The sequence below is a fragment of the Centropristis striata genome, chromosome 17 (genome assembly GCF_030273125.1).
Source record: "Centropristis striata isolate RG_2023a ecotype Rhode Island chromosome 17, C.striata_1.0, whole genome shotgun sequence".
Lineage (NCBI taxonomy): Eukaryota > Metazoa > Chordata > Actinopteri > Perciformes > Serranidae > Centropristis > Centropristis striata.
Window position 1 is genome coordinate 624,666 of NC_081533.1, and position 27,624 is coordinate 652,289.

Here is a 27,624-nt window from a genome sequence, read left to right on the forward strand (position 1 = left end):
TTGCTGCAGCCAAGGCTAGCACAGCTGGTTTTACCTTCAATGGTTAGCTAGACGGGGTACACCTATACGGAAATTAATAATCCTCAAAATTTCCTAGTTTGTACCCATAATGTGGCTACCAAAGAAGCTGAGGTTTTCACTAAAACAAGGCAAAATAAAGTACATTTCATCTGCCAGTACACCTCAAAACCAATACTCTTCTCTCACAAAGCCGTCACATTTATTCCAGTTGTCCTGTTTTATCAACAGTCTGAGTTTTGAGTGTGATCACCTCATGAACCTTTGTTTTCTTCTTCATCTACAATGTGACTTCTGTAATTTCCGGAGTCCCTGCAGTCTCGTCTCCTCCTCCTGTCTTTTCTTTCTTCTCTTCATCACCCTTCAACTCCTTTTTTGCTCTCCCCTTCGCTGCTCCATCTTCCTCCTCTTCCTCTTCCTCCTCGTCCAGCTGGAGGCTCCCAGAGGAGAACCTCATCCTGGCGAGTCCACCGGAACGTACCACCTTCCCCAGTTGGGGTGGTGGGCAGTAGTACGGGTAGAAGACCTCCGGGTCTGAGTCGCTGTAGCTTCCTGTGGTGCCGCCGATCATGCATAGTGAGGTGGGTCGATCGGGCACGGGGGAGGAGTTCAGCGGGAGGTAGGTGGGTCTGGAGGGGCGTGTCAGGTGCGGGTAGTAACCCAGAGGACGGAACTCGGAGGCGGGGTTGAATCCAGGGTTAGAACTCCTCGAGAGGTGAAACTTGACATCTGGTTGGCTCGCCACTCGGCGAGGCAGCCCCGGCAGGAAGTTGGAGTCGTCACTGTAATGCCCCGCCTCCGTATGTCCGACCCCCAACAGCCTCGCTCCGTTACTTCCCGGCTGGTAGACCCGAGCCAATCCCAGCCCGCCCGATCCAGAGGGGCGGAGGTTCCTCCTGATTGGCGAGAGGGACGGTGAATCGTGGCCCAGCGGGTAGAAAGGAGGCCGCGACAGACCATCCATCCGCACATAATCCCGCGACCTTGCTTGTGGGAAACGCTCCAGCGACGAAACGGCGACGTAGTCGGTCAGGTAAGGGTGCCGGTTGAGAGGCGAGGAACCAGCTAAGGGGAACGTTGGGAGGATGGGGTGATACTGGTAGGCTGGACTGTTTGGGTAGAGAAGAACCAGCTGCTGAGCGGCGTCCGGGTGCGGCTGGGGGTTTGGCCGACGCCGCGACCGGTTGCCGTAGACGCCGGCTAGCCTTTGAGCCTGGCGCTGGGCTCCACCCCGCCCCCCCCTTGTGTCCTCCATCACAGACGTGGAGGCCGACCTCAGCTTGGCCGACTGGTGATGTGGAGAGAGGGGGGTGACCTGGACGTAAGAGTGCGTCCTCTGGGCGACCTCGACAGATGATTGGCTGCGTTTAGCCCCGCCTCCACCCATTTCTACATTGCGTAGGCCTCTGTGATGGGGGTCCAACTCTTCCTGGCTGCAGACCGCCCGGGTGAACGGGTGGGAGTGCTCGAACACCTGAAGAGGTGAGAAAAACAAACACTCCTTATGAGGGCTGCAGCGAATGATCATTTTAATTTCAGTAACTTGTTGAGTCTTGTGCCACAGTATCCTAAAGCTCAACCTGATATTTATTTAATGGTAAAACAGTGGTACAAGTTCACCCAGAGGTAGATTTTGTTCGCAGTATAAAGTCCTCATACACACACACAAAAGAAGCACATATCACACATCATTCAACTTCAGACAGTGGCAGTTAAGAAATGGCAAATTCTCTCAAATAAAATCAGAGAGGTTCATTTTAAAAGTTTACATAATATTTACCCATGTAATGAATCAATTTCCAGGTTTGCTGATATAAGCGAAATGTGCACTTTTTGTGGAGATGAGCCAGAGACAACTTTACATTTATTTTATCTTTGCCCATTGTCATCTATATTTTGGGGAGATATGGAAAACTTCATACTTGATAAGACTGGACAGACCATCATCATTTTTTAACCTAAAGATATTATCTCAAAATTTGATTCTAATAACAAAACAGTATGCTTTATAACAAATCTTATGCTTCTGATGAGTAAGTTTCACATCCACAAGATGAAGTTTTCCAAATCCCTCCCTAACTTTAACGTTTTAACAATAAAATTAAAGTTTTATACCGAAACTTTAGAGTTTATGTCAAATAAGAAATGTGAACGCACTCTCATACACTTAAAAACTTATTTTCAGAAACCTCAGAATAATATAAAGGGAAGCACCTTATGCCCTGTGTGCCTTATTATGTTATTATTTTATTTTTATATATATATTTAATTCTACAGATACTGTAACTGACATTTTTTCTTTGTATATCTTTATATATCATTGTTAATAAAGATCTGGGAAAAAAAAGAAATGTCAAATTAAATAAAAATAATAAACAAGATGGGGTAAATAATGATTTTGATAACATAAATTCCAAGTATTTCAGGAATTCTCCCTATTTTTGTTTAGGGGTGGGAAGGGGGGTGGAACCCTGGAAAAGGGCTGTGGGGTTAATGAGAGGACTCTGGCTTAAGGGAGGGGAGGGAGGGGGAGGTGGGGAATTTGCTGGTAGTGGGGTGAGTTGTATCCTGAGCATTTGCATATCATGTTTTAGTAGATTACTTACTGTCATTATTCTTTCTTTCTTTTTTTCTTTTTTTACTAAAGCAGTTCAATGATGTCAGGCTTATCTGTTTTATCATGGAATGTACAAGGCATTAACGAAGCGAAGAAACGTGGTAGCTGTTTACAGATATTAAAGAAAAAAAAGGTAGACATTGCGTTGCTACAAGAAACCCATTTGATGCAGCAGGATATTACTAAAATGAATAACACTATATTTAAAGTAGTATCATATTCATCAGCAAACAATAAAACTAAGGGAGTTATGATATTATTTCGTTCTAATCTTCAAATTGATATTGTAGAAAAAGGCAGTGACCAAGAGGGAAGGATTACTTATGTTGCAACTACTATTGAAGGGGAAAAAGTTGCCTTTCTTTCAGTATATGCTCCTAATGTGTACGATAAATTTTTTTATTTATCTTTACATCAAATTCTCCATAAAATTAATCAATTTAAAATTTTGCTAGGGGGTGACTATAATACAGTTATTGATCCTTTAATGGACAAAACAACTAAGACTAATGTTTCCCCAAATACTTTGGCGTTACGTAATTTAATTTCAGATTATGGTCTTTTGGATATATGGAGAACCCACCATCCCATTATAAGAGAGTATACCTTCTATTCGGGCAGACATGGTTCCTTTTCAAGAATAGATTACATCCTTGTTTCCTCTCAATTGGTACATCGAGTCCATAAAGCAGAAATAATACATATGTCTCTGTCTGATCATCATGCCAATTTGTGTACTTTTTCGTTAACTGCATCTCCTAGCCGTGCAACACGCTGGCGGTTTAATACCAGTCTTCTGCGGAAGCCCGACTTTACTAGTCAGTTTAGAGAAGGGTTAAAGGAATTTTTATCCATTAATAAAGGCTCGGTCTCTGATGCTAGAATTCTGTGGGATGCCACAAAAGGGTTTATACGGAACAATTCAATTGCATTTGCCTCTGGACAAAATAGGAAGCAATTGAAAGAAATAAATTATTTGGAACATCAACTTTCTTCCTTAACTCATCAACAACAAAATAATTTTTCTATTGAAAGAGAGAAAGAGTTATCCATAATTAAATTAAAATTAAACTCTCTCCTCAGCCAGAGGTCCGAATTTTTAATACATAGAGTTAGACAATCCCATTATCAGGATGGCAGCAAACCAAGCTTTCTACTGGCTAGCAAACTTTGCAATAATGAACGCCTGTCTGTTATACCATCAATACAATCTGAAGATGGCACAATTTTGCATGACCCTCAATTGATAAATCAGCAATTCAGAAATTTTTATCAAGAGCTGTACCAAAGTGAAATAGATGAAATGGAGGACTCAGCCTAACTTATGAACTCTTTTTTTGAGGGTCTGTGTCTACCTCAGCTTACAAAAGAGGAGAGTAAGTCCTTAGATGATAGAATTACCCTAAATGAACTATTTGAATCACTAAAACAGATGAAAAGAGGCAAATCGCCGGGATTAGATGGCATCCCGCCAGAATTCTATCTTGAGTTTTGGTCGGATTTGGGACCGATTATGTTTGATATGATTGATGCATCTCTCAAGAAGGGCTTTTTCAACAGAGATGTCAATACAGCCATTATTTCACTCTTATGTAAGCCAAATAAAGACCCTACAGTTTGTGCAAGTTACAGGCCAGTATCATTGCTAAATGCTGATGTGAAATTATTTGCAAAAACTTTAGCTAATAGATTAGATTTAGTAACATCAAAGCTTATTCATCCTGATCAATCAGGTTTTGTTAAAAATAGATTAGCATCAGATAATGTGAGAAGACTCCTCCATGTTATACACTCTGCACCTAATGTGTGTTCACTGCCGGCAGTATTATCAATAGACGCGGAAAAGGCGTTTGATCGTCTTGAGTGGAGCTTCCTATGGTTTACATTAGAGCACATGGGCTTTGGTGGACAATTTATACATATGCTAAAAGTTTTGTACAATAATCCTTCAGCGATAGTATCGACTGGGAACCAGTGTTCCTCTCCGTTTTCTGTAGGCAGAGGAACTCGCCAAGGCTGCCCTCTTTCGCCGCTTTTATTTATCTTTTCACTGGAACCCCTGGCACAAAAAATTCGCCAATGTCAAAATATAGACTCTATAGTGGTTGGAAACGTGCATAATTCAATTTCATTATATGCAGATGATATTTTATTATATTTCAGTAATGTGTTTCATGATTTGCCATACAGTAATAAGATTATTTCACTATTTAGTGAATTTTCAGGATACAAAGTAAATCTGAACAAATCCGCACTTCTGTTTTTAAAAAAAAACGTTTCAGAATACTCAGATTTACACACAGAAATTCCAATTGTTTCGCAATTCAAGTACCTTGGCATTGATATTTTTTCTACACTTGACAAAATTATTAAGAAGAACTACAAACGAATAACCAATTCTGTCAAAGGGGATCTGGATAGATGGTTCAATCATAAATCACTGTCATTGTGTGGTCGAATATCAGTTGTTAATATGATGGTTTTACCTAAGATCAATTTTTTATCTTGTATGCTGCCTCTACCCTCACCTGCCCACTATTGGAATAGGATTCAGAGTGTAGTATCAAAATTTTTATGGACAGGGAAACGACCAAAACTTAAAAGTACAATACTTCAACAAGGCAAACAGTTAGGGGGATTTGGACTGCCCGACTTTAATTTATATTACTTGTCATTTATGCTCTGCCCTCTTAGAAATTGGTTTTCTCAAGAGTTAAATACTCCATGGCTCAAGATTGAAAGTAATATTGCATCCCCTTATAGATTGGAAGATTTAGTATTTTGTGGTTTATCTCCCAGAGATTGCCAGTCAAAATTTGGCCCTATAATTGCTCATTCCATACAAATTTGGCAACAGGTGGAGAAATTAGCAAATTGGGAGGTGCAGTGGCATACTCAGACACCAATTTTTCGAAATAACTTATTTTGCTTGGAGAGGAAACCGATTATTTACCCTCCATGGTCTAATACAGGTGTCCACACTTTCGCTCATATTATGGACAGTAGAGGTCTAAGATCATATGAGGATCTTAAGAGTGCTTATAATTTACCTAGAACATCCTTTTATTTTTATTTACAAGTGAGAAGTGCGGTTTTAGCTTATGGAATCCCATGTAATACCTCCCCTCCTGAACATCCGCTCCTTAAGCTTTTTTGTATTAAATCTAAATCGAGGGGGTTGGTATCCACCTTATATCAAAAACTGCAAGAGGCTAAAAGTTTTCCATTGGGGGTGACCAGAGTATGGAATGTTGATTTGAAGGAGTGGAAGCAAATTATCGACTGGAAGAGAGTATGGGGAAATATTAAAGTTACGTCACGAAATTTCAATCATCAAATGCTCCATTATAAATTTATCCACAGACTCTATTTCACCCCTAGGAAACGCTGTCAACTCCATCTTTCTTCTACTCCCATCTGTCCTTTATGTAATAGCAGACAAATAGGAACTTATCTACATATGATGTGGCAATGCCCAGATGTGGAGTTTTTTTGGTCGCAAGTAGCATCCTTGATGGGAGATATAATTGGGGTTAACATACCATGTAACCCGATTATTTTACTGTTAAATGATGATTCGCAATTACTTTTTAAGTTCTCTCAGAGAAGATTGTTGTTTCTAGGTTTGACAGCAGCAAAGAAAATGTTAATACAAAGATGGAAACCGCCACATGCACTCAGTATACCTCAGTGGCTGGCCCTATTACATGACATTATTATTTTAGAATTATCTATTGCTCGATCAAATGGGGCTATAGCAGATAATATTGAGATCCTCTCTAGAGCAATGGAGAAGGTTAGGCTTAAGCTACATAGGTGAAACTGATTGGCCAACAAGGTTTGGCTCTCCAAATGGGTTGGAAGATATAATTGTTCATGTAAAATTGTATTTTTTTTTTTTTTTATTGTCCTTTACGGAATATATGAACAGATAATTACATGTATTTAGTATGTATGTATGTTTTTTCTTTTTACCCTTTTTGTTTATGTTTGGGTCTTGAATATTTCATTATGTAAAGAGGAGAGGTACAACTCTTTTTTTTCTTTATTTTTTATTATTTTTTCTTTATTCTTTTTTTTCTCCACATATTTCTTATCTGTAGTAATTAATTAAATTGCCTGTGTAATTACTGTTATTTTTACTATTTATTTATATTCGTTATATTTAAAAAATATATATATATATATTATCACTATTATTACTATTATTATTATTATTATTATTATTATTATTGCTATTATTATTTATTTAATATTATTATGTTTTTATTTATTTTTATTATTTTTATTTTTATTTTCTCTTATTATAATTATTATTTTTTATTTATGACTGACTCCAGCAAAGGGAGGGGGAGGGAGTAAGCCAGAGGGGTGAGGGAGGTATGGGGGGAAGGGGGGTGGGAAGGTAGTTCAGATTCTTGTTTGTTGTTTTTCTCACATGCTGCCCACAGTGGTTTTTGATATGCTGTACAGTTGGATGTGGGGTGGGATGTGGCTGTATGTGGTTTGAAAGGAGAAGAAAATAATAAAAATTTGATCACAAAAAAAAAAAAAAAATTAAATAAAAATAAAGTAAAATTAAATTAAAAACATACAGGTCCAGACTATACTTAGATATTGATGTGAACTAAAAATGGGAATAGCAAAAAAAGAAGAAAGGAAAATTAAACAAAATAAAACAGCAAAATAAAATAAAACTTGCTTGGTTGTAAAAACATAGATAAAGGTTAAAATATAGAAATAGTAAATACATACATAACAGCAACAATTAATAAACAGCTGTGCAAAGCAGCTATGACTTGTTCCTCAGTGTAATGGCTGCAGGGACAAAACTGTCTTTGTGTCTTTTTGTTCTAGGGATTGTAAAGCTAAACGCCCAGAGGGAAGAAGCTGAAACTGTGTGTAATGGATGGGAACTGTCGTTTAAAAGTGAACCAGTAATGTGCTGTGATTGTTTTGTGTACAAGGTCTCCACGTTGAGTTGTGGCTCACCAATCACTCTGCTGGAACACTTTACTATTTGGTTGAGTGAGTTTTTATTTTTCAATGAGAGGCTCCCAAACCAGGCTGCTAGTGCAAATAATAAAACTGAGGCCCCGTTCACACGAGGACGGTCTGAAAAGAAGACGCAAAAGTGGCGTCTCGTCTTCACTTTTTATTCCTCGTTTAGACGAGCGTTTTCGGGAGGAAAACTGCTGCATACGGTGACGCAAAAGTGTGTGGAATTCGATTGTATGCAGCCAGGCGGCATCACTTAAAGCGATAAGAGCATCTTTGGGCATGCAGAAGTTTTCACATTTTCATCAGCTACTCCTTCCACAAAGTTCTCCTCCATCACTAGATCTCCCAGGTCTCGTTCACAGCCGTCTGGCTCGCCTCCGACGAATTGCTGCATCCAGAATGTGATGGAGGTAATTCCAGATCCTTCTCTGTTCACTAATACTATCTGTACATATCCTGGACATTTGGTGGAAAGACTCCTGTAAGTTTATTAGAGCTGCCAGAGCAGCTTGAAGGTCCCACCATGGAAATAATCCCACGTTTGTTTATTTCCTGTCCTGGAGCATGTATGTGACGTAAACACATACGTGACGTGAGCAGATCAGATCAGAGTTTTGTGTCTTGTCAGTGTAGACGACACGCTACGGAGGAGAGGATTACACTTTTACACTTTGGAGGGTGGTTTCAGATTTTTGCGTCTTTAAGCCCCAAAAACGCCGTCACCATCTAAACGAAAGGCACTTCCGATAAAATATTTTGTCGTTTTTACCCGCGAGCGTCCTCGTGTAAACGGGGCCTGATTCAATAAAAGCGTGATAAAGAGGCTCATGATGGATTTGTCAATGTGGAAGCGAACAGAACAGTCAGGCGCTGAGGCCCTTTTTACTCACTGCTTCACAGTTAGTTTCAAATGTGAGTTTTGCGTCTATTATCAGGTATTTATAAGATTGCACACATTGAACAGTCTGACCTTTGATTGATGTGATTTCTTGTGTCTCAATTGTTTTTCCTAAAATCAATGAGCACGTCCTTTGTTTTGGCTACATGTAATTGAAGGTGGGATGCCTCGCACCATCAACACAGTCATGAATGACTGGACCATGACCTGTTTCACTGTCTTGGAGCAGGCTGACAATTATTACCAACGGATTCCCTGGGTCGTCTAGTTTTGTGTCGTATTAACATCATATCTAGTTTTAAAGAGTCTTGCCAACTGAGATCAAGAATAAATCGAGAAAATCATTAAGTATTTGGTATTCTTGCTTGAAAATGGACATAAACAATGAGTTGATTATCAACACAGTTGCAGAACAATTGTTCTGTTTTTTCAACTTGTGCATGGTATGTGCTGAAATGGTGGTTTTATTACCTGTTTGGAGACGTCCGTGAGGAGATCAGGGGAGGAGCGGCACTGTCGGGGGTCGTAGTCCGACTGGCAGTAAGTCCTGGATGAAGAGCGAGAAGACACAAAGCTTGTTAGCTCCTGTTTGTTCAACATATTTGATACTTGAACTCCAATGGAAAGATTAATTATTTGAACATTATTGTACGATCTGTTGGCTATCTGACTAAAATGTGGTGCTTTTAAGTTTATTCACTATAAGAACAACAACTTTAAGAATTCAGACCCATGTATGACTCACTTTTGGGACCTACCAGACTTGAGCTGGCTCGTAGCTTGCTAACAAGTAAGCTAGCAGGCCAACTGTTGTTCTAGTTGTTCCCAAATGTAACTTAAATATTATATTTGACTAGCTAGCTGTTACAGTTGCTGTTATCCAGCTAGCTTGATTTAAGTATTTAAATTTGTCTAAATCCTTAAGTTTATTTAACTGTAAACGAACATTGTTAAGCCTCTAAACCTGTTTTTGACTCATTTTTGGGAGTTCAAACTCTAGTCCAGCTTAGCAACTAGAAGCTTGCTAACAAGTATGCTAGCTAGCGAACTGTTGTAGCTGTTTCCATCAAAATCCTCAACTTTGTTAATCAATTTTTAGTTCATAAAAGTTACAACCTAAATGTTAAACATGGCCGCCATTTGAGAAAGATCATTGTAGTTACTTTTATTTGTTTCAACAACTAGTAGCATCGCTAACAACTGTTAGCCTAAATATTAGCAGTCTAAAAAGGTTGAACTGGTCTGGAAGTAATGAAATATAAAAAGCATGTCTTCACACGATATAGGGATGAAAACGGCTGTGTGAATGACAGTCGGTGGTTATTGCTGATGTTTTAGTTTTTAAATGTATTATTACTATTTTTCTCTTTTGTGTGTGTTGTTTTGTTTGTTTGTTCATTGTGTTGGTGTATGTATGTGTGTGCAAGTTAATAACAAGTTATGTATGTTAATAATGGTAATAATAAGTTTATATGCTACATTTCTATGTGTTACATACATCTATGTTATACATACATATATAGGCTACACATATTATTGTTGTTATATAACTGAATATAGTAAATAAACATAGGAAGAAGGGATTTAATAAGCTTTGGCTCCTTTTGAAGACAAATAAGTGTTGAGTCTTGTTGTTTCATTTTGTTTTGTTGTCTTGTATTTATTGTTGTTTGTTTTTAATTGTTCGTCTTTTATTTTGTGTTCAAATAAATTCTCAACCAATCAAAAAGGAGGTTGAATTGGTGTGGAAGTAACTTGACTGGATTAATTCCTGGATGTGTGTAGATCAAAACAATATCTGGTGGAATAAGAATTCAGTTCAGACTAAAATATGGTGAAAGTTTACCAACAAGAGGAAGGAGACAACTTTTCCAACAAGAACACAGATGAGTTGTAGCATCAGTCGGTTTGTTTACATTTGACTTGTAAAAAATTAATTTATTGTTACCTCTCAAAGTGTGACGGCTTCTTCTCTCCTGAGCCCATACACTCCAACAGCTGCTTCTGGGTCCGCCCACTACCACACAAATACACAGGGAATCACAATTATCATTATCTTTTAGCTAATAATACAGCTTACATGCAAAGACAACAGAAACAGAGAAAAAAAAATACTTTTCTTTTCAATAAAAAAATCAATCTGTGAGTGTACCTTCATACCACATTACTTATAATATTACATTCATATAATAATAACATTTTAATATTAAGTAATAAAAATAAGCTAATGAACACAGTGCTTTTCAGGAAAAAGACATAAAAAAACTGACATTAAATATTTTTTAAAAATGTAGCATTAACTACGACAGAGTACTAGGGCCACATCTAGAAAAAAATATTGTAAATATATAATATAAATATATAAGTTGTAAATATTGAATTAATTAGTTATAAAAATAAAAGTCAAAAATATTGAATTAGTTATGAGAATAAAGTCAAATATTTAATTAGTTATAAAAATAAAGTCAAAATTATTTAATTGATTATGAGAATGAAGTGGAAAATATTGAATTAGTTATGAGAATAAAGTCGAAGTTATTTAAGTAATTACGAGAATAAAGTCATAAATATTGAATAAATTAAAAAATAAAGTCAAATATTGAATTAATTGACTTTTTATTTTATTTTTTAAATTTTATTTATTGACTTTAATCTCGTAATTACATTTTTTTTCTAGTTGTGGCCCTTATAGTAGAAATAACCATACAGTTTGATAGACTAAAACACTAATGTATAGAGTGTTTAACAAGGTTATAATAGTTTTTGATTTTTTATTAGTATTAGTTTTAGTTTTAATTTTGTTGTGAATTTTTGTTTTCAAATTCAGTTAGTTTTAGTTAGTTTTTAGAGTGAGTTTTCTAGTTTTAGTTTAGTTTTTATTTTTTGAAAATGCTTAGTTTTAGTTTAGTTTTTATTAGTTTTAGTGTTAGTTTTAGTTTTTTTGTAATGGGGTATTTGTTGGGTGCCAGATTCAAAGAGGTCATAATAAATTTCGCCTTTATTTCCTTTGGTTTATCATCTCAGCCCCAATAAGGTTATTAACTCTTACAGTTCTGGGTGTTTTGTATTTTGGTTCTAGTGTAAACATCCCAGTCTCAGTAAACATATTCACCATGTGTTGCATGTTCAAATAGAAACACTGAAAATGAAAATGAAAATGAAAATGAAAAAAGAAAAGAAAAAAGGGCTAACTAAGGACATTTTCACTATAATTTTAGTTAGTTTTAGTTAGTTTTGTAACCACACAATACAGTTTCAGTTAGTTATCGTTTTTTTAAAAACTCTAGTTTTTATTTTTATTTCAGTTAACGAAAATGTTTTTTCAATTCTAGTTTTCGTTATTTTGTTAGTTTTCGTTAACTATAATAACCTTGGTGTTTAATACTAATGTATAGAGTGTTTAATAATAATAATAATAATAATAATATAGAGTGTTTAATAATACTAATATAGAGTGTTGTACCTGTATCTGAAGCTGGAGCCTTTGCAGGACAGCAGCGTTTTGTGGACCGTCTGCGGTTCCTCGGCCAGCCTGAAGAAGGCGTGGTACTCCACACACGTCTTCCAGAAGGACTTACAGACGTCTCTGCTGGCCATCGAGAACTCCAGCGTGTCCTTACACGACGGCTGCACGCGCACACACACACACACACACACACACATTACATTAATGCACATTAATAATTAACAACCAAACAAGGATTTAACCCATAATAACCCAGACCTATTTATCCTTGAAGGAACATTATGGGGGATATACCACATAGAACACATTTATGATGTTTTTTAAAAAAAATACTTCCCCTAAATGTCAAAGATCTGTGATGTGACATAAACGCTACATTGGGCGTTTATGGAATTTATGATGTTTATGATATTTCTTATTTTAAAATAAATAAACTACACACCTTTTCTGCTTATAGAAACACAAATTTTCCTTTTTTTCTCTGCATCTCCACAACATTTATCAAAGTTGTGATGGATTAGGATAGGATTATTTTTTGTTTATATTTGGTGAAGTGTACAGCAGAGCATGTTTATTAATTTAAAATAATTTAAACAGTGAAATAATTGAGTGGCCTATTAGCATTTTTGTTGTTGTGACAAATACGTCACATCAGGTTTTTGATTTTTAGTTTAAAAGCTCGATGTGATGTATACGTATACATCACAGTGATATTTTTGTTACTTGTTTGTTACAAATTAAATGCACTAAAGGACATTAACGGATTAGAATTGTTAAATGAGTTTAAACTTAGCCGAGTAACAAAAAATAAGCTTTTTGAAATTAGCTACTTTTTCACATTTCTGTTTCCAGTCACAGCCACATTTAGGAGAAGTCACTTCCTGTCACAGTCACACAGTCTTACTAAGGGACTTAATGAGTTAATGTGAAGCATAAAGCTGAATATGAGAGATTGTAGAAGATTTAAAGTGTTTGTTACACACATGTCACCATAGGTTCTTATGGGTTAAAAACCAAAACTCACCCCAACTTTGTCATGTAGTTTGATGAGGAAATGTTTGCGTTTGAAGCTCAGCTTGCGGATCTTCGCCCAGCTGAACGTGTTGATTTTGGTGTTTCCCTAAAAAACACACAAGAAAACAATACATGATAATATGTCCTGAAAAGAAAGATGAGCGATATAGCAGGATAATAATTGCCCTTTCGTGGTTTTCATGGACAGGATCTCAAGGCTCAGCCGGGGGGAGGAAGGGATCCGGTTTGGTGACCTTAGAATTACATCTCTGCTTTTTGCAGATGATGTGGTTCTTTTGGCTTCATCAGACCGGGACCTCCAGCACTCACTGGGGCGGTTTGCAGCAGAGTGCGAATCGGTTGGGATGAGAGTCAGCACCTCCAAGTCTGAGGCCATGGTTCTCTGGGTGAAAACGGTGGACTGCCCCCTCTGGGTGGAGAGAGGGACTGCCCCCTCTGGGTGGAGAGAGGTACTGCCCCTCTGGGTGGAGAGAGGTACTGGCCCCTCTGGGTGGAGAGAGGTACTGCCTCCTCTGGGTGGAGACAGGTACTGCTCCCTCTGGGTGGAGACAGGTACTGCCCCCTCTGGGTGGAGACAGGTACTGGCCCCTCTGGGTGGAGACAGGTACTGCCCCCTCTGGGTGGAGAGAGGTACTGCCTCAAGAGAAGGAGTTCCAGTATCTGGGGGTCTTGTTCAGCAGTGAGGGTAGAACGGAGCGTGAGATGGACAGGCGGTTTGGTGCGGCGTCAGCAGTGATGTGGGCGTTGTACCGGACCGTCGTGGTGAAGAAGGAGCTGAGCCTGAAGGCAAAGCTCTGGATTTACCGCTCCATCTACGTTCCAACCCTCACCTATTGTCTGTCATTCATTTAATTCTGGTTTTAAATGGTTTTATTCTGGTTTTAATTGGTTTTATTCTGGTTTTAATTGGTTTTATTCTGGTTTTAAATAGTTTTATCTGAACACGGTGGAGGGATTATATCTCTCTTGGGGTCCAGGAGGAGCTGGACGTTGTGGCTGGGGAGAGGGACGCCTGGAATGCCCTGCTTAGCCTGCTGCCCCCGCGACCCGGCCCCGGATAAGTGAATGAAAAAGGATTGATGGATAATTGCCCAGCAACATTTCCAACATGAATTTGGTCAGTTTTAGATGTTAATACATGAAAGTTTTTTACTTTTTTCCCCTGCAGATTATAATGAGCGACTTTGGGTAGAAGAAACTTGGTTCCATTGCATTTCTGTGCTCTTTCCCAATTTATGGATTCTGATACCTGAAAGACCAGCACCCCTGAGTGTGTGACGGCCAGGTTGATCCTCATGCCCTCGCCGTCGTGAGCGGCGTGAGGCCTGATGCCGTACATGTCCAGCTTCCTCGCCACCTCCAGCAGGTGGATGTCCGAGTTTCCTGGAGACACGCCTCTAAAGACAGAGAGACACGGACATGTTTAAACTGGTAAAGAACTTTAAGAGTGGTGGAAGAAGTATTCAGATCCTCTACTGCAGTAAAAGTACTAATACCACACTGTGAAATGACTCCACTACAAGTAAAGGTCCTGCATTCCAAACTTACTGAAGTAAAAGTACAAAAGTATCAGAAAATGTACTTAAAGTATCAAAAGTAAAAGTACTTGTTATGGAGAATGGACCCACTCAGATCATCTACAGGTGCATCTCAATAAATCAGAATATGATAGAAAAGTTTATTATTTATGTCAGTAATTCAATTCAAAAAGGTAAAATAACACATTCTATAGATCCATTACACACAGAATGAAACATTTCATGTCTTCATTATAATGCTTATGGCTTACATTTAATAAAGACCTAAAATTCCCTGTCTCAAAACATTTGAATATTACAAAAGACCAATTTTACAAGGTATGTTTAATATGTACAGTACTACTGGAAATTGACTTTTCATCATATTCTAATTATTTGAGATGCAGCTGTATTTATTGCTAGATTATTATTATTGATGCATTAATATAATATTTTAATTTGGTAAACATAGGGCTCATTGTGACTACTTAATATACTGTGATGAGGTTTAATAAAAAAGGCTAATAAGTTCAAATGTATCATGTTTTTCATGTGAAATCTCGACCTGTAAAGTAACTAAAGCTGTCAGAGTAGAAGTATGAAGTTACATCAAATAGAAATACTTAATTAAAGAACATCAACATTCTACTCAATTACAGTACTTGAGTTTTCTCCCCTTTTCTGTCTGTGTTTTGTATAAAAGCCTCCTCAGATTGTTTACCTGTGCTTCTTGTGAAACTTGATGATCTTGTGGTCCAGATATTCCTGGTTGGGGACGTACTGCTTCATCTCTAGATGGTGACTGTCCAGCTCCTCGTCATAGTCCCCTAGCTCTGCTGCACACACACACACACACACACACACACACACACACACACACACGTATACAAAACAAGCTCTGTACAGTTATTCCCAACCATCCATTAAATTTTTTCTTCAATTGTTATCCTACTTATGATATATTATGTTGGTTGAATGGGTGGTTGGATGATTGGTTGGATGGTTGATTGGATGGTTGGATGGATGGGTGGTTGGTTGGTTGGTTGGTTGGTTGCATTGATGGTTGGTTGGATAGATGGATGGTTGATTGGATGGTTGGTTGGTTGGTTGGTTGGTTGGTTGGTTGGTTGGTTGGTTGGATGATTGGTTGGTTGGTTGGTTGGTTGGTTGGTTGGTTGGTTGGTTGGTTGGTTGGTTGGAAGATTGGTTGGGTGGATGGTTGGTTGGATGGTTGGATGGATGGGTGGTTGGTTGGTTGGTTGGTTGGTTGGTTGGTTGGTTGGATGATTGGTTGGTTGGTTGGTTGGTTGGGTGGATGGTTGGTTGCATTGATGGATGGTTGGATGATTGGTTGGTTGCATGGTTTGATGGTTGGTTGGATGGTTGGTTGGTTGTTGGTTTGTTGGTTGGTTGGTTGGATGGTTAGTCTTTATTTTTACTGTACTGTATTTTATTGTGAAGGACAGAAGTACGTTCCCGGTGTGTTGATATCGATGGTTGATAACAGTGATATTTATCTACAATTTCCCCCGAAAACCTCAGCAGCCCCCATTAGTTTTTATAGTTTTATGGTTTTCTGTTTACACTGCAGTATGTGTGAGACCAGCAGGGCGGCGCTGTTGTCGTTACAGGTCAGACTGCCGTTGGACAAGTCCTGCTTTATCTGTAAGGCAAAAAGATACCTGCACACACACACACACACACACACACACACACACAGAAAGATGAGTAAAGTATGTTAGATAGAGTATGGATTTGACCAGATATATAGTTTATGAATTGATATACAGTAGGTCTTTATAAGGGACAGTGTTACCTGGTGAGGCCTCTCTTCAGCTGTCCAGGATCTGGAGGAAAGAACTTTACTATAAACCTGAAGAACAGATCGTTTGTGTCTGACAGAGAGAGAAGAGAAGAAAATGTTAATTATACAGTCATGGAAACAATTATTAGACCCTTTTTCTTTAATTTGTTGTTCATTTTAATGTCTGGTTCAACTAAAGGTTCATTTGTTTGGACAAATATAATGATAACAACAAAAATAGCTGATAAGAGTTTAATTTAAGAGCTGATATTTAGACATTTAACATGGTTTTATTCATAATGATTTTGGTTATCAATAATTATCAGGACTGTAGATGTAAAAAATACCAAAAAAGAACATAATGCACATAATTAATGCACAACTCACTTTTCTGGCAATAGAAGCTGTTTTTTTTAGGAATTCTTAACACATTTCAAAATAAGAGCACCTTGCCATTCAAAAAATAAGAGCACCAAGGATTGATAAATCAAAACCCAAACTGCCTTAAAAGAATAAAATTAGCTACACAAGATTAAAAATTATTATTTTAGCGTGACAGATGAGAGATATTTATTATAAAAACAGAAACGTTCTTACATTTAATCTGTTTGGCGAGCGGCTTCAGCAGCTCCAACCACACCTGCAGCAGGAACACATTATAAGACAAATAAATCCTTTAAACTTGACTGTGTTTGTGTAGTTTTGTGTCTTACGTAGTTCCCTCCGTGGTGCCTGAACTCCAGGCCGAAGTATTCCTTCTCCAGCAGCTTCAGATGACCACACACTTTGTTGAAGAAGTCGCCTCCTAAAACCTTTTGCTGAAAGGAGAAAATGAAACAAGTTGTGAGAAAGTGAGAGTGATAATTGGGTTTTTTAATTGAGAAGCTGTTAAAACGGGGTCCAGGGAGACTCTGGGGACCTGAGATTATCACGTCCTGCAGCTCAGTTTCTCTTTTACTTCTTCCACTTTTTATAATGAGACTTCCTCTAATGCTGTTTTCTGTGTCGGAGGTCAAACCAGCTGAAAACAAACTCCGTCTGCTGCATCAGAAGGTGACGGAAGAACAGGATGTTTTGGTTCTTATGAATCAAATAGATTATGAATAAGCATGCAGGATAATAAAAACTAGAACATTTCCTAAATAGTGAAAGGGCCACTACTGCCGGTGTGTGTACACTATGATGAGATTCTTCAGAGATTTATCAATTTAACAATTTAATACTAGTAATGTTATGATACTATATAATATACAAGGAGCACACCTACAACAAGCATTCCTTTACAAGTATTTATTTATACAGCAACCTATGACCTTTAACCTCAAAATGTGTGTGTGTGTATCTGGTTCTCTTTCTGTGAGAGATCAAAGGATCAAAGGCTTCAGCAATCAACAGAATTAACTGCCACCAACTGCCAATGTTCCGTAACAGAGGTGATCAGACTGGAATTTCTGGCCTCGAACAGAAAGCATTTTTGGCAAAACCATAATACCTATCATTGATCCGATTTCACTTTCAGCGTCCCGAGTTCTTCCTGAACGTCTACATATGTTTTTTGTGAAGAAAAATGAAAAAATAGCTTTGTTAGAGCGATCTAAAAAAACAGTTACATCTCCCTTTTTCAGAAATCTTCCTGTGTTTTTAATATGGGAGCCAATGAGGCTGTTGGTGGTGTTGGTGGATCATCTGTGCGTCCTACGCCCAAACTATAACTCTGACAGCTTTACCAGAGGATTGTGAGGGAGAAGACTAATTTTCCTACGTTTCTATGTATAAATTATTTCTGTAGAGTGGAATTTGTGGCCTGGAGCGCAGTTTTCAAATTTATTTTGTGACAGTTTTTTCTCTCCCTCTATACTCTGGTGATGATGTCACACACTGTGACACGAACATTCCGTGCAATACACACCCATTATAATCTCAGAATTTCTCCAAAAATGATCATGGTCATTGAACAGGGATTGATAAAAAACTATATGACCTATCGAAACGTGGATTAATACACCGATACACAAGACTTGTGTCTACTGTTTAAAGTTTAAATGGAGTCTCTAGGTGAAATTATGCCGGAGAAGTAGACGTTTAAAAATCTCCAATTATTGTTCTTTTACGCTCATTTTTCCCGGCCGTCCCATTCATTTCAATGCAAAATTTAAGGCAGTTTTTCGTGACTTATGTTGATCAAACCGCACATTTTGATGTATAATTTGTCCTGCAACTCTTCAAGTTGTAGGACTAATAGCGGGACGAAAGAGGAAGAAGAAGAAATCCACAGTATAACAATAGTGCAGCACTGGTCCCTACAGATATTGCTATCTCCTTCTCTTCTCTCCTTCTCTCCTTCTCTCCTTCTCTCCTTCTCTCTGTTCTCCTCTCTAATTACTGATCTGGTGTTTCTAGAGTTTTTTTTAGTGTTTTCTGTCTGTTGGCCTGGTGGGGGTCTCTGGACGCCCCTCATTAACTTGTCATGAAGAGGAGGAGGAGGAAGAGGAGGAGGAGGAGGAAGAGGAGGAGCAGGAGCAGCTGTGGAGAGAACACAGATCTAACTGGTGATTAGTGGAAACAAACGTTCGCCCACACAGCAACAGAGACGCTGCTTCGTTTCACCACAACACAGTCACATAGAGAGACTTTAGTCCTAAAACTAATAAAACTACTAGTAAAATGACTTTTATTTATTATAAAGTCTCTTTAATGCTTCCATAAGTAACTCTTCTTAACTTCCAGCATGATATCTGGTGTTGTTCTCTGTTTTATTATTTTTAGGCATTTTAAAGTTTTACCTTTTTCTTTTTTTTCCTTTTTTCAACATACTATATTATGCTTTTTTTATTTTTTATTTTTTTTGACATACTATGCTATATTATGTATCAACAGACTATAATAGGACCATTTTTAGAATTATTTAGGCATTTGTCATTTTTTTTTTGTTGCTTTTTTTTTAACATTTTATTTGATGCCGTTGCCGTTTTCTTTTTTTAATTTTTTTTTCTTAATTTTTTGACATCCTATATTTTTCATATTTTTGGAGATATTATCCTATAATATGTATTAACAGACTACAATAGGGCTTTTTTTTTATTTTAAGGCATTTTAAAGTTTGACCTTTTTTTTGCATTTTTCAACATAATATATTATGGCAAGGTGATTTTTTTATGTATACTTTTGGACATATTCTGCTTTTATATTTATTAACAGACTATAATAGGACCACTTTTAGAATTTTTAGGCATTTTCATCTTTTTTAATTTTAGCTTTTTTTGAACAAATATTATGCAGTTTTTTTTTGTTTCTTTGGGGTTTTTTTTGGACATCCTATAATATGATAGGTTTTTTCATGCTTTTGGACATGTTATGCATTTTTATGTATCAACAGACTATAATAGGACCATTTTAAGAATTTTCAGGCATTTTTAAAATGCAAATGTGACCAAGGGGTTCCATCCAGTTCTATCATTTGATACTAAATCTATTTGAGCTGGCGCTTTTGGTGACTCCAGAGGATTAAACTCAGGATATTTCCTCCATAATATAAACTACATTATCACTCTATTTATCCATCACTCCTTCAGTCCTACATTCATCCATCTCTTCTCGTCTCATCGTTCATTGGGGTTTTGTTCGTTCATAGTATCACTCTCTCTCAAACCTTCTTCTGATGTTACAGTGTCAGTCTGTCAGACACGTACTACCAGTTACACTGTATTTATATCTCAGTATGGAGGTTATTTTAGCCCTCGTTCATCCGTCCGTCCATTCATCCTTTTTATGTCTTTTATTGTTTCATCCTTTCTTCCTCCTCCTCTGGATGCTACTAATGTCCCCGAGGCCGAAACACACAGAGAGAGAGAGAGCTACTTTACTAACACAATACTGACACACACACACACACACACACACACACACACACACACACACACTCTGCTGTCTATGAATGTGCTCCACCACCAGCTGCAGAGAAAACACCATCTACAGACAGACTTCAGCCTGTTTACAGTCACAATCTGCAGCAGCTTTAATATAGTTTGCTTGAAAGAGCAAACCATATTCTCTCCACCAGCGTAATCCTACATTTTATTCTTCCGTTTCTTCCGTGTTGTTTTTCGGTCCACTACTCCTCCCAGAGTTTTGGTCACAAACACTAAAAAGGTATCAGATGGACCGGCTCGGCCATGACCAGTGTGCTGTGACTTTTCTAAGGGTTTCGACAAACGGTTTTCAAATTATTCTGCAAAAACACAACAAAAATACCCCCAGTGTTTCCCTATGGAGAGGCTAGAGTGGAGAGGGAGAGAAAAATGTCTCAAAAAATAATTTTGGAAACAAATATAACAAATATATTTTTGGAAACTGTTTTAGTAATTTTGTCTTTTTTGGTCATTTTACATTTTTTTTGTAATATAATGTCTTATTTCGTAATTTAATGTCTTATGTTGGTCATATTACATAATTATTAGGTAATTTAGTGTCTTTTTTGGTAATTTAGTGTCTTATTTTGGTCATTTTACATAATTTTTTGGTAATTTTGTGTCTTTATTTGGTAATTTAGTGTCTTATTTTGGTCATTTCACATAATTGTTTGTAATATAATGTCTTATTTTGGTCATTTTACATAATTTTTTGGTAATTCAGTGTCTTTTTTGGTAATTTTGTGAGAGAAAAAAATGAATGTGTAAACTGCGCCAAATAACTTCAGGATGTTCAGATGCTGATGGCGTCACACACTGTAAAATATGTTTGTAGAAAATACAGTAAGGCGTATAATTAAAAATTGCACATCACCGTAGTAGACACTTTTAATTACCGTAAATCAAGGAATAGTACAAAAAAAAAACTGTAGAAAACACACAGTTTTACAGTAAAAATATAAAATTTTCATGTGAAATTATTGGAGAAAACAAAAATGTCACAAGGACACATTTACCCTACAAATAAAGGGAATATACAGTCCAAATTACAGTTTTTCTGATATTTACATTCAAATTTATAGTAGAAAACCCTCTCACTGTCATTTTTACGGTAAGGTTCTGGCGACCACAGCTGACGGTATTTTACCGTAAATTAAACAATTATTTTAACAGTGTGTCTCTGTCCGTGGTGCTGAATTAGCAGACAGATGTTTAAGTGTCTTCTCTCAGAACGCCTCAGTCAGACTGATCTGTAATATATAAACTACATACTATAAACCAGGGGTCTCAAACTGGCGGCCCGCGGGCTAATTGTGGCCCTCGTGACGATATTTTGTGGCCCCCACCTTGATATGAAAGTTTAATGTGAGTTTTATATGAATGGCACTTTACCGTGTTGTGTGTGGAAGGTCCCTTTAATTACTGTTTTTGGTCATTTTGTGTCATTTTTGGTAATTCTGTGTCTTTTTTAAACAATTTTGTGTCTTTTTTAAAATAATTTTGTGTTTTTTTTTGTCATTTTGGTCATTTTGTTTCTTTTTTAAGCACTTTAGTTTTCTTCCTGTCATTTTATGTTTTTTCTGTCATTTTGTGTCTTTTTTGAAAAAATAATTTTGTTTCTTTTTTGGTAATTCTTTGCATTTCTTTTGGTCGTTTTGTGTCTTTTTTATGTAATTTTGTGTCTTTTTTTGATCATTCTGATCCTGCCTCCAGCGGCCCCCAGGTAATTTGAGTTTTGAAACCCCTGAACACTCAGTTCTATATTATATTGTATCCTTCCTGCTCTAGAGCAGGGATGATCAACAGGAGGCCCGGGGGCCACATACGGCCCTCACCCTCACTAGAAGTGGCCCTCAGTACAACTACATGCATTTGAGCAAGAAATCTTAAAGTTAGTGGTTATTTTGCATTTGCTTCAAACCTTTTGTATTCCTATTTATACTGTTAAACATGCATTTGAGCATGAAATATGTTAAGTTACTAGCCTGGGTTTACCCAGAATGCCTTGCGCGCTCGATTTCATTTCACACTGCGAAAGGTTTTGGAAACCAGGGCCGATTCCTAGCCCTGTTTTAGATCCAATCAGTGAACGGGGAGGGACGATGACGATGACGCGTACTACTGGGCAGATGGAAGCTTGTAGTTTTGTAGTTTTGTTACGGATCCAACATGGCTGCTGCAGACGCCAAGCTCTCTTTGGATCTAGCTGGAGACAGAGTTCTAGATAGTTTAGAGACAAAGTTGATGTTAGCCCCCAGAGACCCCCAGCAGCTCGTCTGTTGGCCATACAATCAGTGGATGTGTGGCTGAATGACATGAGGGGGAATGAGGTGGAAAAATAAATAATCTGGCAGAAAGAAAGAACTGGAGAAGCAAAGCAGCAGCAACACACACACACACACACACACACACACACACACACACACCAACACTGCTGGTAGACTGTGAGCTGAAACTACGGAGCAGCCAGAGTCAGAACATGCTGCAGAAAAACGTTGCAGAAGAGAATTGATCATTTTAGTCTCAAAGTAGAGATGCTAGAGGGCTAGTCCGGCTATGGAAACATCAATTTCTGTCGCTCTACTACGTCATCTGGTATAACTGATCTGATTGGCTAAGAGCTACCTACAGACGCTTTGATAGATATTCGTAGCGTCCAATAAACGGCTCTGGAGGATCGTAGACCACACCTCCTCTACGGAGAGCTGACTAGGTGTTCTCCAGACTAGATCTCATTAGTAGGGGTGTGCATTGGCACTGCCCTCAAAATTCGATTCGATTACGATTCACCAGGTAACGATTCGATTCAATTCGATTCTACGATGCATCACAATTATACTGCACACAACAAGGGACATTTTTCGTCAGTCATGAGGCAATACAAGCAGTAGATAGGCCTAATAACAATAGATTTTATTGGCTGCTATGTGTGTATCATCACTCTCCTGTGTCTTTGACATAAATGTCATTAAATAAAATAAACATTTTTAAAAAATGGTACAGGGTATTGGATATGGCATTTTCAAACCTGAAAAAAGAAAACATAAATCGCCAGTGGAAAGTTGTGGGGGCAATTGCTCTGTCACTAGTTTGGAGTTTAACACAGTTTTTAACTGGAGTTGTAGTTGGGAGTTGTAGTTTAAAACCGTGTTAAACCCCACAACTTTCCACTGGAGGCCAGTAAATAAACATAATTGATGATGGCACTTTGCCGCATCGATGCTGAATCGTGCATGCCCCGCATTGATGCATCGCCGAATCGATTATTGTTGACACCACTACTCATTAGTGATCCAGTCTGCTGTTAGCCAGGCTGTTCAGTTACTGCTCTGTTAACATGTTTAAATGTCAGTTTCATCATATCTGGTTAGTGATGCTCCTATATGTGGCCCTGTGGTGGTCAACATGAAACACTGAGGCCCCTGCAGCATTAAGTTGCCCATCGCTGCTCTATAGAGTCGTGTTGCCTTCATTATTCAGTTGTGTTCTGATGGAAATACAACCACCAGACCACCTGGAACCAGATACTGTCAGTCAGGAGGCTCAGCACCAGATTTCAGGACAAAAGCTCCATTTTTTCTATCAACAGGCAGTTAATTTCCCCATAGGGCCACATGAGAAACTGTGAAGGTTCCAGAGGACCAAAACTCTGGACTAAATTCTGCTCAGTATTAATTTAATCACTTTATGAAATGCAATAAATAATCTGGTTTTGAGCTGCAACTGGTAAGAAAACATGTTATGATGAGACTGTTAATGTGGAGCAAGGTTACGATAGTTTGGGATTTTATCAGTTTTAGTTTTAATTTTGTTATTTTTTGTTTTCAAATTCAGTTGAGTTTTTAGAGTTTTGCTAGTTTTAATTGGTTTTTATTTTTGGGAAAATGTTAGTTTTAGTTTAGTTTTTATTAGTTGTAGTTTAGTTTTTATTAGTTTTAGTTTAGTTTTTATTAGTTTTAGTTTAGTTTTTATTAGTTGTAGTTTAGTTTTTATTAGTTTTAGTGTAGTTTGTGTTAGTTTTAGTTTAGTTTTTATTAGTTTTAGTGTAGTTTGTATTAGTTTTAGTGTAGTTTGTATTAGTTTTAGTTTAGTTTTTATTAGTTTTAGTGTAGTTTGTATTAGTTTTAGTGTAGTTTGTATTAGTTTTAGTTTAGTTTTTATTAGTTGTAGTTTAGTTTTTATTAGTTTTAGTGTAGTTTGTATTAGTTATAGTGTAGTTTGTATTAGTTTTAGTTTAGTTTTTATTAGTTGTAGTTTAGTTTTTATTAGTTTTAGTGTAGTTTGTATTAGTTATAGTGTAGTTTGTATTAGTTTTAGTTTAGTTTTTATTAGTTGTAGTTTAGTTTTTATTAGTTGTAGTTTAGTTTTTATTAGTTGTGGTTTAGTTTTTATTAGTTGTAGTTTAGTTTTTATTAGTTGTAGTTGTTTTGTAATGGGGTATTTGTTGGGTCCAGATTCAATAAAGTCACAATAAATGTTTCCTTTATTTCCTTTGTCTGATCCATCTCAGCCCCAATAAGTTTAGTAAGTCATAAAACCAGATAGATGAAATAGATGAAAAAAGTTGACAAAGACCAAAACGAAGGACATTTTCACTATAATTTTAGTTAGTTTTGTAACCACAAAATACAGTTTCAGTTAGTTATCGTTTTATCTTTAAAAACTCTGTTTTTTATTTTTATTTCAGTTAACAAAAATGTTTTTTCAATTCTAGTTTTTGTTATTTTGTTAGTTTTTGTTAACTATAATAATCTTGATGTGGAGTAAATCATTTATAGCAGTAAAAAACAGTAAAAACTCCAATCATTATCTCACTTGTCCAGTTATTAAACACAACATTCGTTCAAACCACTAAAACAATAGAGAGCATGTTTGTTATGCAGAAAACCAGCAATTTATTAACTTCATGCATAAGGCAATAAGTGTGTTAATCTGTGTTTTTGAGAATGAAATCAATAACTCTGTTTCTGTGCAGGTGCACATACGTACATTGCCTTCAAAATAAAAGCACCAGGGTTGTATTGGTTTCTAATTTCGGGGTAACCTAAAGCGTTCTACTATTGTTTTAGGGTAGTTATGTCCTTGTGACATTATGTTATTTCTCCATTCATTTTAAAGGAAAATGTAATATTTTACAGTAAAACTGTGTTTTCTACAGTTTGTGACAGTAAAAGATAAAGTTTTGTTGTCATTAAAAGTCTCTACTTTTATATACAATTGTTTAATTTAACGCCCTATTTCTGATGCAATTTAACTGCTTTTTATTGTAATTTCTACAAACATTTTTTACAGTGTGGTCATTTTGAAAACTGTGAACTTCACATTCAGTTTGCCAGTTTAATATTAAGAACAATATTTACCAGGTGGAAGAGGAGGCTGTTTACACAGAGCAGAGAGGAGAGGACAGGAGAGGCTGTTTACACAGAGCAGAGAGGAGAGGACAGGAGAGGCTGTTTACACAGAGCTGAGAGGAGAGGACAGGAGAGGCTGTTTACACAGAGCAGAGAGGAGAGGACAGGAGAGGCTGTTTACACAGAGCTGAGAGGAGAGGACAGGAGAGGCTGTTTACACAGAGCAGAGAGGAGAGGACAGGAGAGGCTGTTTACACAGAGCAGAGGGGAGAGGACAGGAGAGGCTGTTTACACAGAGCAGAGGGGAGAGGACAGGAGAGGCTGTTTACACAGAGCAGAGAGGAGAGGACAGGAGAGACTGGAAACATGATAAAACTTCAATACGTGAATAAAACTGTTTATGATCATTTTATGTAATTTTTTCTTGTAATTATTTGTCCCTTTTGATTATTTTGTGTCATTTTAGTCATTTCTCATATATATTTTTCTAATTTTGGTATTTTTTTGTGTAATTTTGTGTTTTCTTTGGTATTTTTTTTTGTCCTTAGTCATTTTGTGTCATTTTAGTAATTGTTTGTCTTTTGTTTTGGTAATTTTGTGTCTTTTTCTTCAATATGTAGTTTATGTGGAGCATTTTTTTACAACCTTCGTGACAATTGTTGATACTTAGAAAAATGTTTATATATAAATTCAGTTTTATTACAATTTAGCATGTTCTTTTTCCTGGTTTCTGTCATTCTAACTGTTATTCTGCACAAAGACTGAGTTGATTCCATGAAGCTGCAGAACTTTTAATAGATTTATAGATTTCTATGTTGCAGAAACACAAAGAGACAGAGACATAAACCGAGCTGAAGCAGCTCCTTGAGGTCCTAAAAGACTAAATGATGAAGATGATAATCTCATAATCTCACCTCCACCTCGAAGGTCCTCTCGCTGTCGTCCAGGAAAACGACCCGCAGCCGCAGCTTGGACTCCCTGCCGACCCGGGACCTGCTGGGGAGGCTGCCGAGTCTCCGGGTCCTCCGCTGCTGCTCCTCCATGGCTCCGAGTCTCTCAGGAGGATTCAGTCCTCCGCTCCGTCCTTCATCCTGACGGGGAATCCTCTTCCTCTCCTCCTCCTCCTCCGCTCCGCTGCTGGAGCTCTCCACGTGCGTCACGGCGCGCTGACGCTGTTTCCAGACTCCAGACCTGTAGACCTGTAGACCTCCAGACCTCTGGACCTGTAGACCTCCAGACCTGTAGACCTGTAGACCACCTACAGCAGAGTCGAGGCTCACATCCGTTACTCATTTAGACTCACTACAGGCTCTAATAAATAGTTATTTTTTTTCCAATTTGGAATTATTTTCCAATAACAATTCTTATTTTACAGGGTTTTTTGTTATTGTTATTTAACAGTTTTCCCTTTATTTTATTTCATTTAATTTAAGAGTTTTTTTTTTTCTTATTTTACAGTTTTTTATTATTTTACAGTTTTTTTTTCTAATTTTGAATTTTTTTCTATTTTTAAAGTTTTTTTTGTATTTTACAGTTTTTTCCTTATTTTACAGTGTTTTTTCTTATTTTACAGTTTTTTTCTTATTATTTTTACAGTTTTTTTTGTATTTTACAGTTTTTTTCCTTATTTTACAGTGTTTTTTCTTATTTTACAGTTTTTTTCTTATTATTTTTACAGTTTTTTTTCTTATTTTGCTGTTGTTTTTTTTTGTTTTACTGTTTTTTTTTCTCATTTTACAATTTTTTTATTATACCGTTTTTTTGTTATTTTACAGTTTTTTCTTTTTACAGTTTTTTTGTTATTTTACCGGAGCACAGATACGATGCTTTACACTCAATGTGGGATGTCACCGTGTGTGTGTGTGTGTGTGCATAAGTTATTGTGTGTGTATGTGAGTGTGTATATGTGTGTGTGAGTGTGTATATGTGTGTGTGTGTGTGTGTGTGTATGTGAGTGTGTGTCCTTGATGGGAATAATATGAATTTCACGGTGGCTGGACGCTTTTAGA

The 27,624-nt window shown here is 37.1% G+C and overlaps 1 protein-coding gene and 1 pseudogene across 1 annotated transcript; both read right to left on the reverse strand.

The window, feature by feature from the left end:
• LOC131988994 (scavenger receptor cysteine-rich type 1 protein M130-like) overlaps positions 1-27,624 on the reverse strand; it is a 912,635-nt pseudogene that overhangs the window by 177,856 nt on the left and 707,155 nt on the right.
• Positions 206-26,658, reverse strand: LOC131988995 (FERM domain-containing protein 7). Its single transcript, XM_059354149.1, has 12 exons — positions 26,530-26,658; positions 17,070-17,174; positions 16,954-16,996; positions 16,369-16,447; positions 16,137-16,234; positions 15,274-15,388; positions 14,285-14,432; positions 13,025-13,120; positions 11,998-12,161; positions 10,483-10,551; positions 9,006-9,081; positions 206-1,492 (listed from the first exon to the last, which is right to left on the reverse strand). Exons 1-12 carry the CDS (start codon positions 26,656-26,658, stop codon positions 299-301), a joined length of 2,316 nt encoding a protein of 771 aa, XP_059210132.1. The 3' UTR covers positions 206-298.

Excerpts from the sequence above, each read along its gene's own strand:
- LOC131988995 (XM_059354149.1), bottom strand. The coding sequence starts at position 26,658 with ATGGAGGAGCAGCAGCGGAGGACCCGGAGACTCGGCAGCCTCCCCAGC. Across the intron at positions 16,448-16,953 it reads GCTCGCCAAACAGATTAAAT|ACACAAACGATCTGTTCTTC; the intron begins GTAAGAACGTTT and ends TCTCTCTGTCAG. Across the intron at positions 10,552-11,997 it reads GGCTCCAGCTTCAGATACAG|TGGGCGGACCCAGAAGCAGC; the intron begins GTACAACACTCT and ends TTTGTGTGGTAG.